This window comes from Corythoichthys intestinalis, chromosome 17 (assembly GCF_030265065.1).
Source record: "Corythoichthys intestinalis isolate RoL2023-P3 chromosome 17, ASM3026506v1, whole genome shotgun sequence".
Lineage (NCBI taxonomy): Eukaryota > Metazoa > Chordata > Actinopteri > Syngnathiformes > Syngnathidae > Corythoichthys > Corythoichthys intestinalis.
Window position 1 is genome coordinate 32,203,071 of NC_080411.1, and position 18,034 is coordinate 32,221,104.

Below are 18,034 nucleotides of genomic sequence, written 5' to 3' on the forward strand. Positions count from 1 at the left end.
CTCGCTTTACGGTTTTCTTGTTCGGTCACTCATCAAGGAGCATAGCGGGAGGAAAGAGCAGCAGTCGGTCACTCGTGTCTCTACCCGAGGCCGGATGATAAAATCCAACCTCCAGCGGATCCTAAACAGTCATTGCTTTGCTCGCGAAAAGGAAAGAAAACAACAGCCCATCACTGCCATGGCGGATTTAAGTAGCGGTATTTGTGACATGATTGCGAAGTAAGTCAGCAAGTGTGGGTTAGCTCCAGTGAGCTAAAGATGCTAATGATGTGTGGGGGAGGGGTGACTAGGTTGTGTTCTATAAAGTGAAATTAAATGTTTATTTACTGTTTATAATGCGAAAAATGAGTCATTTGGTAACCCTTTGAGATTAAGATAACAATTGGGCTGGCGAAATGAACATTTTCGGCGTTCGGTTATTCGTTACGACGAAGAACTGTTAGGGCTTACTGTTAATTAAACATCGCTTTCCAATAGGTCAAGTGTGGCAATGTGTCGTATTATTAAAGTAGTTCCCTTTGATTCTATTGTCGGATAAGCGCTTTTTAAAGCCACTTCCTTGTTTAGCCCAAGTGCGTCACTACGCATTTAAGACGATGAGCCACCACATATAGTTTACTTATTTTTTTAAATGATTTTAACTCTACTAACGAACATCGCGTAAGATTTCATTTTGACGCTTTTAACTTTTTGATTTATTGTTAAACGTTGCGGGCCACGTCAGTCTCGTGAGAAGTGTCAGGTTATGTAAGACAAGGCTCCGCTTGATGCGACGTCAAATTGCGTAATGACGTCAAAGTGCGTACTGGCGTCCTATTGGGTCTGGCTTAGCATGTAGCACAAACGCTGCGTTGAATATGGCAGCGAGCGGGCCAATTTTAGACGACTCCGACGAGGAGAGGATTCAACCCAAAGCCAGGTTTTGCTCCGTTTGTCATTTTTTGATTTCAGAATATCTAATTGTGTCAGTTGTTTTCAAGTATTAACTCACCTGCAACCATTGACGGCGATAGACGTCCAATCCATTTTGACTGGTATCGTTGCCAGCCCCCCACTCAAATTGGATTGGATTAGGGTTGGTCCGATCATGTTTTTTTTTTGCTCCCGATCCGATCCCGATCGTTTTAGTTTGAGTATCTGCCGATCCCGATATTTCCCGATCCGATTGCTTTTTTTTTTTCTTCTTCTCCCGATTCAATTCCAATCATTCCCGATCATATACATTTTAGCAATGCATTAAAAAAAAAAATGAATAAAACTTGGACGAATATTTACATTCAACATACAGTACATAAGTACTGTATTTGTTTATTATAACAATAAATCCTCAAGATGGCATTTACATTATTAACATTCTTTCTGAGGGATCCACAGATAGAAAGACTTGTGACTTTGTATATTGTGACTAAATATTGCCATCTAGTGTATTTGTTGAGCTTTCAGTAAATGATACTGCAGCCATTCAACCCAAATGCATGATGGGTAGTGGAACCATGACTGTGCGTAGTGCTACCAATTGATATATCTTCTCTGCGTTAGGAAAAAAAAAAAAAGGTGTTAAGAAAAAAATCAATTGCTACCTTAAGAAAAAAATTAATTGCTACCTTGCTTGCCCACATTGCTTCCCCATGATATTTCTTATCGTAGGGAAAGGGATTGTAAGGCTTTAGCCTATTAAAAAAAGGCTCCAAAGGCTGCCAAAATTCACTCTACTCATTTTACGCTGCATTTTATCTCTCTCAATGGGTAAAACGGCGCCATTACAGATTGAGCTCGATAATCCGTGAGTGGGTTGTACACCGCATGCATTAGTTGCGTTAAATATTTAACGTGATATATTTTTTTAAAAATTAATTACCACCGTTATTGGTATAAATTTGATAACCCTACCTTAAGCCTAAACTAAAGACTCTGGATTAGTGTAACATATTAGGTCTGTAACGTTAAATACAATTAGAAAAGGATTTGGTTAAAAAATCTTTTTAAAAAGGCATGGCCGATATTTTTTTGCCAGTTCCGATACCGATCGATCGGGACATCTCTAGATTGGATGTCTATCGCCGTCAATGGTAGACAGAACTGGGTAGTAACGCGTTACATTTACTCAGTTACATTTACTTGAGTAACTTCTTGAGAAAAATGTAGTTTTACAAAGCCATATTTTTTACTTGAGTAGATTTATGAAGAGGAAACGCTACTCTTACTCCACTATTTTTGGGCTACTCTAGTAGTTTAAAATATTCCTCTTTAATCTAAATCTAAAAATCTAATATGTAGATATTAGATTTTTACATTTTTTTCTTGCCAGAGATGCCAACAGTGGCTCTACTCAGTTTTACCAATGAGACATCTCAACATGACTCCATTATACCAATCAGACCCAAGTTTGCCGTTCTATGATCACTGGCACGTGGCGTCTTTAAAGCACAGTAAAAAATTAAGCAGGGCTGCAGCTATCAATTATTTTAGTAGTGGAATAATCGACGAGCCATTAGTTCGAATAATCGAGTAATCGGATAAGGAACATGAAAAATTAAATTACCTGAGCTGAGCCTCAAACGGTATAAAAAATAAAGGAGGATCCATGTACAACAAAAGAACAATTGGCTAACTGACATAGCAAAAGTCTGCTAGTTCAAATGCTATAAAATGCTAACTTTTTAACAGTGCTCTTAATAATGGTTCAGATACATATTTCCACAAAAATAGGCTAAATATACCTACAAACTAAATTACAAATGCATTAAAAAGATTAGTTCAAACAAAAACTTAGCTTATGTTTGTCTTAACAGGGAGCACCTGGATTCCGCCATGTGAAATGAGGCAGATTAGAAGGCAGTGTATCCACCCAAATCAATAAAATTAAATGCAAACATTTTCAAAATCATTACAACGCCACTTTAATTAAGCGAATACTCGAAGCAGCAAAATTTAATTCGAATTTTTTTTTTTCTAATCGAATACTCGAGTTAATCGATTAAACGTTGCAGCACTAAAATTAAGTATTTAACATAGAGCGCTGCCATCAACATGACTCGAAAGCGCAGATTTTAATCTCCCAGTTTTTATTCGACACCAATTGACCACGGAAAACTGGAGATATGATCCTTTTAGTTTTATAACATGAAATATGTTTTCTCCACTAGAGGGCACTCATGCTCTTTTGACGAATGTTTCATTTTTGTTATTTATTTATTTATTTATTTTTATCTCGCCAGAACTGAATTTTTTTGTTTGGCTTACTGTGGTTATCTCATAGGTTATAGTCCAGTATAATAATAACAGTTTATATAGATTGACGAAAATACCATTGTTTAATAAAATCTAACAGCGTAAGCAGGTACTCACAATGTTACTCATTACTTGAGTATTCTGATAAAATACTTTTTTACTTGTACTTGAGTGCATTTTTTGGATGACTTTTACTTGAGTGATATTATTGTGAAGTAACGCTACTCTTACTTTAGTAGACTTTTTGGTTACTCTACCCACCGCTGATGGTAGTGAAACGTGATTACGTAATGTCAGGCTTCCCAGTTGAAATGAATTGTCTATAAAATGTCTATAACTGTAAATGGCTGTGAAGGAGATGCGGGCTCTTGTAGCGTCCTTATGCATTGTGGTGCACGTCTACATTTTTCTGTACTCGTTTTCAATACCGTAAGCAAAGCTTGAAGCAAAGTCGTTTAGGGAAAAAAAGCGTTTGTAGATAAAAGTGATGAGTAAAATTCATATTCAAACTACTGAAACTTGGCAGAACAAAGGGAAAATGACAAGCGACAGCAACCTAGTAGTAAAGCAGAGAAGTGAGAGAGAAAAAAAGTGATCCCTCGTTTTTCGCGGTTAATGGGGACCAGAACCCACCGAGATAAGTGAAAAATTGCGAAATAGGACAGAGGGCGCGAAGTTTGACGCGCGAAGTAGCGAGGGATCACTGTATGCTGGATTTAAGCTGCTTATGCGGGCCATATTCAATGATATTGTCTAGTTTTCTGCGAGCCAATAAAAATTGGGCAGCGGCTGGGCGATACGGCCTTAAGTACGTATCATGGTAAATTGAGCAGATTTACCGTGATAACGATAAATGACGATAAATTCGCCCAAACAGACTGTTTTATAATTTGAAAATCTGAATCGATGCATGAAATACGAATTAGCCGTGTGTCGTTGATTTATTTACCAGCTTTCAATTTAACATATTTAACAATTGTACATGCAGTCTAAACATTAAGTTTGTAAAAAAATCTTGTAAACAATAAGAATTCAAGTATGAACATTTATAACAGCTTGTATGACTTGAACAATGTACAACATTATAAAAATCAAAACGATGACTGCAAACATGTCATTGTAACACAAATGACTTACAGCTTGAACAGTACACTTCAAACAGACAACTTATTGTTATTGGCAGCTGTGACATAATTACTCAACACAAGTGTTTACTTCAAGGTTTCAGGTTTTTTTTTTCCCCAGAGCATGTTAGAATAGGTCTTAGTTGTAATTGTCAATAACAGAACATTGTGAACAACGAAATTGGACGTGGCAGTTGACTACAGTATAAAAATATGTATTTGGCAAATTAAATAAATAGAAAAATATATGCTCTAGAGCTATAAGTGCATAATTATAGCTTACTTAGACTGAAATATGCAAACGACTGAAATAGTGCAATCCTGTCCTAATTTTAGCTGCGTCATTTGAGCAAAGAATAGAATATGAATTTTAGAAAAACATTCTATAAATATTTTTTTAAAATATATTTTTTAATACACGCACCCCCCACACAGACACAAGAAAGCCCGCAAACAGTTTGCTGGAGACATGTCAACAAAGCACATGGATTACTGGAACCATGTCCTATGGTCTGATGAGACGGGCAGGCTTTCTTGTGTACCGTCTTCAGAAGAGGCTTCCTCCTGGGGTGACAGCCATGCACACCAATTTGATGTAGAGTGCAGCGTATGGTCTGAGCACTAACAGGCTGACCCCCCACCTCTTCAATCTCTGCAGCAATGCTGAAGGCACTCCTGTAACGAATTCCATGACATTTTGGAGGGAAAATGACAAACAGTACTCAGTTTGGAGTTGGACATTTAGGGATGTACATAGTTTCTATGGGGTGTACTCTATTTTGTTTAGAGGTGTTCCAAAAAAAATGGATTATTCCATGCATCGCGATTCAACATGTGACGATTCGATTACGATTCATAAAGGTTCAAAATGATTTTGCCTCATAACTTTTTGGCAGCCGCTCGTAGCAGAACGAAATTCAAGACACGTCTGTTGCCCGAGCACCGTTAACGGGTGCGTGCACATTATGATGGATGCTACTGGTTACTGAGAGAGAGATTTACTCCTTTTTAAAAGACTGGAAAATAATTGTGTGTATGAGACAGGTAGGAACAGACCTGTCCTGAGTAGGCATGTGCCGGTTACCGGTTTCAAGGTTTACCGTGGTATGAAAACGTCATGGTTTCAAAACCACTGAAATTTTCCATCATAACGTAGTACGGTATTCGCTATTTTACAAGTCTAAAAAATGCAGCCAGAAGTATCTTGGAGCAGCAGCGCTCACCCCTCCCTCTCCGGTTGTTGATGTGTGTGTGTCAGTGACGCTATTCTGCTAAACACCAAAAAAGAAACACTCCAAACAAAAGGCGTACTTTTTTTGAATTTATGGAAGTCTCAAATCATGGTAACTGAAATATACAGTTTTAAAACGTCGTACAATAGTATTTTACACGTGTGAGTAGCTTAATTAGCACAAACACAACAGAATGTCAGGAAGTCATTCATGAAAAAGTTTGCCAAAAACAAAACACACATTTTCCTTTCAAATTCAAAATACAAATGAACTAAAAACTTACAAAGACGAATGTTAGCCTAGTCTTAGCTGGGAGAGCAACTTCGTCGAGGTTATAAAGCTCACGGCCACCGAGAAACAAGCTTGAAGCTTGAAAAGGGTTAACATCAAAGATCGCTAATTGCGACAGATGATCTTGCCCTAAGCACAAATGTACGCTCGCTGGACAAGGAGAGGTCTCACTCCCAGTGTTTTTAGATGAAACCTTTGCACAACAACATTCACATTTTAACTGACTTATCCATTTTTAACTTATGAATTCTGCGTCTTTTTAACACAAAGACGTGACATGTAGACTAGAGTTGACACAGAGGCTGAAAATGGCGAAACTTCACTTGAGCTTTTGCCCCCTCAAAAAAAAAAAAAAAGTACAGTCAATATTTTTCAATTTTATTTAGATGTGTTTTTACTTTTTTATAGCAGTTGATTTAGATCTTGCTCCAATCTTGAGCAACCATAGCTGTGGGTGGTCTATAAGTTCTATTTATTTTAATTTTGTTTAAAATATTTGTTTGTTTATTTATTTCAACATAATATTCATGTTCCAATTTGCAAATATTTTCTGAAAAATAAAAAAATCCCGGAAAAAAGTTTTTTTTGTTTTTTTTTAACCCATACCTCTCAAAATAACACATTTTGGAGCTATAGTTGCAATACCGTGATACCGTAAAACTGCGGTATTTTTGCTCACTGTTATCGTACCGTCAAAATCTCATATCGGCACATGCCTAGTCCTGAGTATGTTGCTAAGACACGTGTGCATCTATAAGAGGTGAGTTCACGAACCCTCTTGTACTGTTTAGCCTTTATTGTTGTTTTTGAGATGTTAATAGTTAGCGCCGAGCGCTAAGCTAATTAGCTAATTCGCTAACGTGTATTTCATATGCAGAACTTGTAAAACAATGATTAAGTATAGCGGTAACACTACAAACATGTGAAATAGTACAGAAATCTGTGAAAACAAAGTAAATTGGTTGAAATGGTAAATGGTGTTTACTTGTATAGCGCTTTTCCACCTTTCAAGGTGCTCAAAGCGCTTTACACTACATCGCCATCTACCTACTGGTGACGCAGCACCAGGAGCAATGTGGGTCTTGCTCAAGGATACTTAGGCGAGTTCGTCAGGGCAGAGAATCAAACCCACAACCTCTGGGTTGGGGGACAACTACTCCACCACTGAGCCACGCCATCCCACATAAAAGAAGTCTTATTTTCTAAAGACACTTTGTTCCCAGAAAATGTAGAATTCATTCCACCTGTGTAAATTTTATTGTTTTGTTGAGAGAAATAAGTACTCCCTTTAAAATGGTTAATGTTTTTGCACTTTCTTGTAAAAAAAAAAAAAAAAAAATATATATATATATATATATATATATATATATATATATATATTATAAAACAGCTTAAGGGCAGCTTTTTTTTGTATGGGCATGTTTCCATTGTTCCTGTTGAATCATTAGGAAATTTTAAATAAATAATGGACATAAATTTGTTTGGCTACTGTATTAATTAGTAATGTACGATGCATCGACAATCGTGATAACCGCAATCGTCAATAATCGTAATCAAATCGAATCGTTGTGTGCCTAAGATGGCACACTCCTACTTTTGTTGCCAGGGGTTTAGATATTAATGGTGATATTTTGAGGGGGAAATAAATTTATTATATAAGCTGCACATAAACTACTTTTCATTGTGTCATTTTGTCAGTGTTGTCCCATCAAAAGATATACTTAAATATCTGCAGAAATGCGAGGGGTGTACTCACTTTTGTGATACACTGTATGTATGTGGTTTCTTTATAGAAAAATGAGACAAGTGCTAATATGCTTCTCCAAAACAATATAAACGGACACTCAAGACACTGATTAGCATAATCGCTAACTTAGAATGCCGTGCTAAGTAGTAACATACAAACAATATAATTGGTTTCATTTATTAACCTCTGACAGAGGCACACTGGATCCACCACACAGAAGAGACACTTTGTAATATTATTGATTCGACAACGTAACCTGAGTGTAGCAGTGAACTCTCCTGCTCCAATCTCTGGCGCGCACACGCAGCCTCACTTTACCCACAAACAAGATCCCCAACTGGACTGCTCATAGCTGCTGGCAAAAAATCGTTCAAATTCTTATCAATATCAATATCAAATTCGTTGGGAACTAATTTATTAATTGATGTGAATCTATTCGTAAAGGCATGTAGGGTGTAAAGTTGTAGAATAAGAAGAAAATTGGAAAAAATAATTTCTCCAACCGCATAACTGTACCAACTCACTCCCTCCCCCTCTGGTTCCAGTGGTAAGCCTGCTTTTCTGTGCCCTCCTTGCAGTCTGTCAACGCACTGTAGTAGTAGTAGTACCCGCGGCCCAGGGCCTCTGTGGTGCTCCTGATGCCCCTCTCCCACCCCTGAAGATCCCAGGTGGGCGAGGGAATGGCACACGGGATCACGCTCCTGCAGCTCGGTTGCTCCACTCGGTAAAATCGTAACCCTCCGCCTCTGTCCAACTAAAAGTCGGCGACCTTCTAAAATGTCCCTCTTCCTCCCGCCAGGACTTGAAGTTGACCGTCAGCGAGGAGCCGGCGGGCAGCGGTCGCCCCGGGATACTTCACTTCCAAAGTCATCCCACCATCAGCAAGACAGTTCAATGGGACGCTGTCGTGAGCAGCAGTGCTCTCTACGTGGAGATCCCTCTTGACCCACTGCCTGAAGGCAGCAAGGAGAGGTGAGTTCCTCACATATATATTAGGAGTGGGAACGTCACGATTGGGGCTGCAACTAATGATTATTTTCATAATCGATTAATCTGACGATTAATTAAATGTTATCATAAGTTATCATTCATTTTACGTACATATTTCAAGCTAAAGTTTTGCTATTTTTTTCCATCATTTTTTTCCCACGTTTCAAAGTGCATGCATGGTGCTATTTTATTTAATAATGACCTTGAATTCTCGACCAAATCATTCTTGAGACACTCCTGCCTTCTTGTATGCACTAAAATTCTCGTCCTGTTTCCACCTAAATCCGGCGTTAGAATGCAGTGTGTGTTTGAGTTTAGTTAACTTATATATTGAGTTTACGAGTTTATGAGCTCACTACGGGAAGCCGTGGCGCAATGTCTGTAGTAGCTCTCTTGTCAACTGATAGTGGAGTCTATGCTTTTTGGATGCAAAGTATCAAGATTTCAATATTTTGTCACACCCCTAATATATAAAGTGGTATGAAAAAGTTACCTGAACCTTTTGGAATTTCTCACATTTCTGCATCAAATCCAATGTGATCGGCTCTTTTTCAAAATATCACAGATGAAAGTACAGTGTCTGCTTCAACTAAAACCACCCAAACATTTATAGCTTTTCATATTTTAATGAGGATAGCATGCAAACAATGACAGAAGGGGGGGGGGGGGATAAGTAAGTGAACCTTCTGCCTAAGGCGACTTAAAGAGCAATTGAAACCAATTTTTAACCAAACAGTTTAAGTCAAGTGTGTGCCCAATCACTGATGAGTGGTTTAAAGCTGCCCTGCCCACTATAAAACACACACCTGGTAAGAATTGTCTTGATGACAAGCATTGTCTAATGTGCATCTTGGCTCGGTCAAAAGAGCTGTCTGAAGACTCGGATCGTTGATTTGTATAAAGCTGGGAAAGGATACAAAACAATCTCTAAAAGTCTGGATGTTATCAATAGACAGTCAGAAGTTGTCTACAAATGCAGAGAGTTTGGCACTGTTGCTTCTCTCCCAAGGCGTGGCTGTCCACCAAAGATGACTACACTAGTTCAGCGCAGAATACTCAGAGGTAAAAAAGAACACTCAGGTGTCTGCTAAAGACTTAAAGAAATCACTGGCACAGTCCCAATATCTCTGTGCACATATCAACTATATGTAAAACTATGGCCAAGAATGGTGTTCATGGGAGGACTCCACAGAGGAAGCCACTGCTGTCTAAAAAAAACAACATTTTTGCTCGTTGTTCGCAAAAAGGCACCTGGACACTCCACAGAAGTTTTGGCAAAATATTTTGTGGAGCGATGAAACCAAAGTTGAATTGTTTGGGAGTAACACACAACGAGGAGGTAAAATGGAACAGCTCACAAACATGAACACCTCATCCCCATCGTGAAGAATGATGGAGAAAGCATCATGATTTGGGGCTGCTTTGCTGCCTCAGGGCCTGAACAACTAGCAGTCATTAATGGAAGAATGAATTCAAACGTTTTGCAGGAAAACCTGAGGCCATCTGTCAGACAGTTGAAGAGAAAAAGAGGATGGATGCTGCAACAAGACAATGATCCAAAACACTAAAGTAAATCAACTTCAGAATGGTTTCAGAAGAATAAAATAAACGTTCTGGAGTGGCCAAGTCAAAGTCTAGACTTGAACCCCATTGAGATGCTGTGGCATGACCTAAAGACAGCAACTCATGCCATAACTCCCAGTAATTTGACTGAACTACAGCAGTTTTGTAGAGAAGAATGGGCCAAGATAAGTCCTGATCGATGCAGGCATGAAAATGGGTAAGGGGTTAAAAAGGTGAGAAGGGTGTGGAGGAAATATGTTCCAGTACACTGTACACCCCAACAAAATATTGAGCTCTGTCGACCCACACTGTGTTTCAGCAGGGCCGTGCAGAGACCGGTGGAGGGGCAGGTGCTTGTAGATCAAAAGGGGCACATGAACAAGTATTTAATACACCTTAAAACAACATAACTTCAATTTTAAACAGCTTTAGATAATAATTGGCTGCGACTGTGACATACTGTAATTGGGAGGGGGTAACAGTGAATAGAAATCAAAACTGTCATCAACACTTTCTGGCTGTGACTCAGTCAGTCTGCCTCTGCATCAAAACTTCCTTCCTCAACTTGTTCATCTGAGAACAACACACATCAGATGGTCACTGAGCCACCAACAGCACAGTTTTCTCAAAACTATTATTTCATTATTATCCATACTTAACAACTCTAGCACCTAATGATTAATAAAGCAATGACATAAAATCTTATAGAAAAATAACATTGTAATTGTGTTTATAATTGTATTTAATAGCCGACTATCCTTGCAAACTTGTTCTTACCAGGTCTGCTATTCACCCAGCTGATGAGGTATCCACTGCCTTTAGCAGCCTCATCCAACTCCTTTTTTTACCCCTCAATCTCCTTTCCCTACGAGGCATGTCTATGTAATGAAATCTAAATATTTAAAAAAATAATAATAATTTAAAAAAAAAAGACTCTCCGGTGGCTTTTAGTTTTAAAGCTTTCCTAATTTCTTTCTCTCTCAATAACGATGGAGGTAGATTTGTGTTTTTGTTATTCAATCAAAAAAACAAAGTTACTTCTATCAAAAATAAAGTTGCTTCAATCAAAATACAGTATATACTTTTAATCCCCAAAAAGTCACTTCAACAAAAAAAAATTGTTTTTGATTGCAAAAATAAATTTGAGACAAAAAAAGCATTTGAAAACTATTTTTCTTGATTGAAACAAATTTTTCCATTGAAGTAATGTAGTTTTGTGTTTGGGCCACATTTTGGCAAGGACATTTTTTTTCTTTATTATTCAATCAAATAAATTGCTTCAAACAAAAAAATATATATAAAAAGAAAAACTTTGCACATGTGTCAATCACCGTTTAACAAAGCCTGAGAGGGTTTGAGTAGACTCACTATGAAGCATTTAATAAAGCCAAGCATTTTCTTACTACTTTATTCTTGTTTAAAAATAATTCGGTGGGGCAGTAACATGTTTAAAACTGATCATAATTCTTACACTTTGAAGTGCTTGAAAACCATTTATAAATGATACTTTGGTGAAAAAAGTGAAAAAACTTGTCTTATATATATATATGTATCTTTTTTCCAATGTAAAATCTGAATAAATACATCGAACACGCACAAAAAAATGGGGGGGGGGCTACTTCGCGGTTTTCACTTATTGCGGCGGGTTCTGGTCCCCATTAATCGCGAGAAACGAGGGATCCCTGTATTTCTGAAAAGCTTTAAGAAGCAAGAGTCATTCCCACCACTCGTCAGCTAGAGTCCCAAACGAAAATAACGTGTCTCAGGCGGACGACGGGAGCGATGCGAGGCGCCCCGCTCCATCCGAGAGATGCCGCTTAATTTGACTCAACAGTGCGTTTCTTCGTTAATATAACCGCTAAATACACAAGTTTGACGCCAATTTAACGGGAGCTATTTTTTCACGGGAGATTTGGCAAGCTCTGGCAGTGTTCAACGCAAGCTGCAACGAATGGCAGTAACTTTATTATATCGCAAAATATGAAAACGATTGAAAGCATTACTCACCAAATTCAATCTGCTGGCAAATGCAGGGAAGTGTGTATGCTGCACTCTGGATAAGGCCTGCTTTTTGTTTTCGCAGCTTTGCAACGCAACCAAAGGCTCTCCAAGCACTCCATGTACACGTAAAGAGTGCGCGCGATTGGAATAATGGAACGCAGTTTGGGCCGATGATTGGTTCTCGTCAGCGAAGCATCTAGGATTTGCTGACTGGATTTCTTAAGTGCTCAGTTTACGTACTAAGTTAATCACATGATGATAATAATAATAATTAAATAACCCCCCCCCCCCCCCCCCCCCCAAAAAAAAAAAAAAAAAAATTCTCCTCGGATCTATGCAATTCACGTAGGTCGCCCTTTTTGACTTCAAAACGGCGAATTTCGCCGAAAGGTGAGAGATTTTCATGCCTGTCGATGTGTCAGACTGCTCTGGAGCTACAGGAAGCGTCTGGTTGAAGTTATTGCTGCCAAAGGGGGCGGGGGGCACACAATATTAAATGTGATGGTTCACTTATTTTCCCCCCTTCTGTCATTGTTTGCATACTATCCTCATTAAAACATGAAAACCTATAAATGTTTGGGTAGTTTAAGTTAAAGCAGACAGCTTTTTCATCTGCGTGATTTTGACAAAGATTAGACCACATTTGATGATTTTATGCAAAAATGTGTGAAATTGCAAAAGGTTCAGATACTTTTTCATACCACTGTATAATGCCTGCCTTCAGAAAGCCGCCTGAGGTGAGCTGGTGAGCTCCAGCCAGTCCCAACCAAATTCATAGCTAATCGGTATTAATCAAAAAAAGGCTTTGGGTTAACACCAATTTTGTGTCATAAATGAAACAATTTATACAGGAGTATAAAATAATTGTTTTGTGTGCAGTTTAGTGTCTCTGCTGGAATATGCTGAAGAACATCTGAAAGTGCTCAGCGTGTTTGTCTGCTTCTACAAGAACAGGGATGATCGTGGTACGTATACACGCAAGGGCTCAGACGGCAAAACTGCCAATATCAACATTGTCATTTTTAAAAAGTTTGTTTTTGCTTTTCCTCAGCATAAACATAAATGTATTTTTCGGATGATAATGCGCACAATTAATCAATGTTTGTTTCAAAACGTAAGGCGCATCAGTGTACTGCGTGCCATTTTTTCTTTTAAGATTGTTGAGAACTTTACTGGAGAAGTATATTAGTTATGTTGCCCAAAAAAAGGTTCTAGGTCATTAAAGTGCAAGACGACCTTGATCAGGTGCATCCCAGCAGAAAGAATTTTGTTTAGTAAAGTGAAACGAGAATCTTTTTTTGTAATGTGTACTAGTACAGAAAAACGTAAATAATAGGCAGTTGTAACAGATTACTTGGAAGTAATTTAATTAGTGAAACTGATGGCGCCTCAAAGTAATAGTTAATAAATTACAAATTAAATTATCGATTCTCCGCTATCGTCCTAAGAAATTTATGATTTACGCACAGTGATCACAAAAGTGAGTACACCCCTTGCATTTCTGCAGACATTTAAGTATTATCTTTTAATGGGACAACACTGACAAAATGACACTTTGACACAATGAAAAGTAGTCTGTGTGCAGCTTGTATAATAGTTAATTTATTTTCCCCTCAAAATAACTCAAAATATAGCCATTAATATCTAAACCCCTGGCAACAAAAGTGAGTACACCCCTTAGAAACTACATTCCTAAATGTCCTAATTGAGTACTGCTTGTCGTTTTCACTCCAAAATGTCATGTGACTCGTGAGTGTTAAGAGGTCCAGGTGTGCATTAGCAGTGCAACGGTTCGCGGTTCAAAACCGAACCGAACGGTTCGCCCTGTTCGGTTCAATACGCCTTTATGAACCGCGCCTTTGTGTTTTTGCAATTACAGTAATTTATTCCGAACGCTTGTGGAATGAATTGGTCAAACTCTGTGTGCCTGTGTGTGACGTGAAGCGCAGCTGTGGAGAAATTCCCGCTCCACGAGTAAATGTCCAATCGCTGTCAAGCACCTGTGTAATAGGAGCCGAGTAACGCCCTCTCTCGCTTACGAGCGAGGTGAAAGTGAAACAAGAAAGAAAACAAAAAAAGTTACGGCGAGCGGAGGAGTCGACAGACCGAATTTTGAGGAAGCACCGGCTTCTTTCAAATCTGCGGTGTGGCAACATTTCGGTTTCCCCGTGGACTACAATGCAGACGGAGAGAAAATATTGAAAAAAACAAAAAACAATTTGCAAGCATTGCTCAGCGCTTGTTCCCTATGCTAACGGCAAGACTTCTAACAGCACTTCAGCCGGCATCACCCACAGACATCGTTTTCTCAGAGCAGGACAACCCCGAAGATGACACCAGTGAAAACACACGGGTCAATAGAAGAGGCGTTCCAAAAGCCTTACAATATCAGGTCAGAAAAACACAAGAAACAACCCACGCAGTGGGGATTTGCATTGCAAAAGACATGCAACCATATTCCGTGGTTGAAGATGCGGGCTTCGTTAATTTAATTGCAACGCTTGACCCGCGTTATATTGTTCCCTCGCGGACATATTTCGCCCACAACATAATCCCCGACATTTAAGAAATGGCACGCAAAGCCATTGAAGATGATTTCACGAAAGCACATAGTTTCGCCCTGACCGCTGATAGTTGGACGTCCCGTGCTACTACCTAACTGTTACGGTCCACTATAATTCATACCTGTCAAGTTGTACGGTCTCGTCGTAATTTGTACACGTGAGCACTGGTTTTTAAATGTGTACGCCGTCCGTTACGTCCAAAATCTGCACGTTTTTCGTGCATTGCGTTTTTTTTTTTCATCCGTTCCTGCAAGGAGCCAATGTTCGTTAATACTTGAATGACACGAGAAAAGTCAGACACGGAGAGGGAAGAGTGCTTGTTGAGACGCTGTAGCAAACGCGATGCTAGGCTAGGTGGCTTCAATTTCCTGACCGTGGCCGACATCATACAATCTACGCCTAGATATCTCATGGATATAGAACTACAAGCGAAATGACACTCGCTAGCGTTAGTAAACAGCCGCCATTTTAGAGCAGTATACTTCTCAGAAAGGCTCTGTTGTAGTAAACCTTCCGAGCGAACCTTAGCAACTTTTTATCCAAAATACTCCTAAATCGGTAAAATCTTGACTTGAGTCTATCTTTAAAGGATGAAACAGTTATAAAATTTTCACATGTCTAAAGTAGACGGAAGGGAACTAAAGCAAAAACGGGAGCAACTTTATCGGTTGATTCACAACATTAAATGACCTCCAAACATAGCAAAGGTTACTATGAAAAAAACATGAAAGGTATCACCAGTTACTTTGCCAAGTAGCTTTTTTACTACTGTGTATTTCAGTAGTCAGTCACTACACTTGCCAAAGAGCTAAGAGGCATTTTAACAGTCAAAAATGTTTACATTTTAAGTGTTTATTTCATTTTTTAAAAGCAAAATAAAGGCAGTTTAAAAAAAAAAAAAAAAAAAAAAAGCAAAACGCAAACCGAAACCGAACCGAAACCGTGATCCCAAAACCGTGGGCTAACTGAACCGTTGCACCCCTAGTGTGCATAGGGAGCAGGTGTGTTCAAATTTGTAGTGCAGCTCTCACACTCTGTCATAGGAGTCACTGAAAGTTTCAACATGGCAAAGAACTTTCTGAGGATATTAAAAGACATATTGTTGCGCTATATGAAGATGGCCGAGGCTACAAGAAGATTGCCAACACCCTGAAACTGAGCTGCGGCACAGTGGCTAAGAATATCCAGCGTTTTAAAAGAGCAGGGTTCACTGCTGGTTGGTCATCCAAAGAAGCTGAGCGCACATGCTGAGCGTCGCATCCAAATGCTTTCTTTTAAAGATCGTCGCAGGGGTGTTGTCAGCATTGCTACAGAGATTGAAGAGGTGGGGGGTCAGCCTGTTAGTGCTCAGACCATACGCCGCAATCTACATCAAATTAGTGTGCATGGCTGTCACCCCAGGAGGAAGCCTCTTCTGAAGACTGTACACAAGAAAGCCCTCAAACAGTTTGCTGAAGACATGTCAACAAAGCACATGGATTACTGGAACCATGTCCTATGGCCTGATGAGACGAAGATTAATTTTTTTGGTTCCGATGGTCTCAAGCATGTGTGGTGGCGACTAGCTGAGGAGTACAAAGATAAGTGTGTCATGCCTACAGTCAAGCATGGTGGTGGGAATGTCATGGTCTGGGGCGGCATGAGTGCAACACGTACTGTGATATACTGCAGCAGAGCATGATCCCCTCCCTCCAGAAACTGGGTCGCAGGGCAGTGTTCCAGCATGACAATGACCCCAAACACACCTCCAAGATGACCACTGCTTTACTGAAGAGGCTGAGGGTAAAACTGATGGACTGGCCAAGCATGACTCCAGACTTGAACCCAATAGAACATCTTTGGGGGATCCTCAAGCGGAAGGTGGAGGTGTGCAAAGTCTCAAATATCCGCAGCTCTGCAACGTCGTCATGGAGGAGTGGAAGAGCATTCCAGTAGCAACCTGTGAAGCTCTGGTCAACTCCATGCCCAGGAGAGTAAAGGCAGTTCTGGATAATAGTAGTGGCCACACAAAATATTGACAGTTGACATAATTTATGTTAATAATGACTAGAGCTGAAACGAATACTCGAGCAACTCGAGTTTAAAAACTGATCCGAGTAATTTTATTCACCTCGAGTAATCGTTTATTTTTCGGACTACTTTTAATGCGGGACAACGCGCTGATGTTACGTGCGTAGAGGAAGAAGCAAAAAAAAAAAAAAAAACTTACTGCAGCCAACAACCGCTACAAACGACGCCGACGTTGCTAAATACTAGCCCGCACATGCTACGTTAGTTACAGGTAGCGTCCAATGAGTCTCATAGAGATCACATGTATGTTGAACTAGATGCACATTGACAGACTAGGCCGCGTCTGGGCAGCGTTAGCAAACAGCCGTCATCTTAAAGCAGTAGATCGCTAAGCGCTAATATATAAGATTAACGTTACTGTCACTACTAGCTCACCTTACGTTAGCCCTGCGGAGGGCTAGGTTTAAATTAAGACCACTTTCGATGCGTGGCTAACGTGTCTTACATACAGGCTTTAACATAACATAACATAGCGTTGTGGAGTGATGAGGGTGTCAAATAAAAACTCAATAATGCTAACTATCAATTTTAGCTCAGTAGTCATTGCTGGATAAAACACCAAGTAGCACTAGTCCCTAATGTGCTCCAATACAGCCTGTATCATACATTTATTTTGAACAGTGCAAAAACTCAAAATCCTATCAGGACTTACAGGTTAGACTAACTTAAAGCTTAACTAGAACTTAAAAATGGCTTGACATAAATAGAAATTCAATTGAAAAACGTGGGAAAAAATCCTAACTTTTAAGTGATGTGTGTTATCAAGCGTAAAGGCATTTTTAGGTGTGTTATATATATGTATATACTTTTTAAAAATAAGATCTAAAGGTTTTTTGAGTAAAAGCAGTGAATTACTCATTTTTTTTCATTCTAGTTACATCTGAGATGCAATTGTTGGCTGTTTTCAACAATATACATAAAAAATAAAGACATTGATTGACTGAAAATGATAAAATGTCTTGTTTTCTCATGTATATCTATAATTGCTCTTCACCTGAAAATATATTTGTTTTATCCGATTACTCGATTAATCGATAGAATTTTCAGTCGATTACTAAAATATTCGATAGCTGCAGCCCTAATAATGACAACTTTCACTGAAGGGTGTACTCACTTTTGTTGCCAGGGGTTTCGATATTAATGGCTATATTTTGAGTTGTTTTGAGGGGAAAATAAAACTACTGCTTTTCATTGTGTCAGTGTTATTTTGTCTGTGTTGTC

General features: G+C 39.0%; 1 protein-coding gene across 1 annotated transcript in view; it reads left to right on the plus strand.

Annotated features, from left to right (window-relative positions):
• Positions 1-18,034, plus strand: part of oaz1b (ornithine decarboxylase antizyme 1b) — a 19,040-nt gene continuing 1,006 nt past the window's right edge. Inside the window, 5 exon segments of the mRNA XM_057818647.1 lie at positions 1-219; positions 8,204-8,261; positions 8,263-8,349; positions 8,425-8,597; positions 13,059-13,144. Coding sequence (XP_057674630.1) covers positions 95-219; positions 8,204-8,261; positions 8,263-8,349; positions 8,425-8,597; positions 13,059-13,144 — 529 coding nt within the window. The 5' untranslated portion in view covers positions 1-94.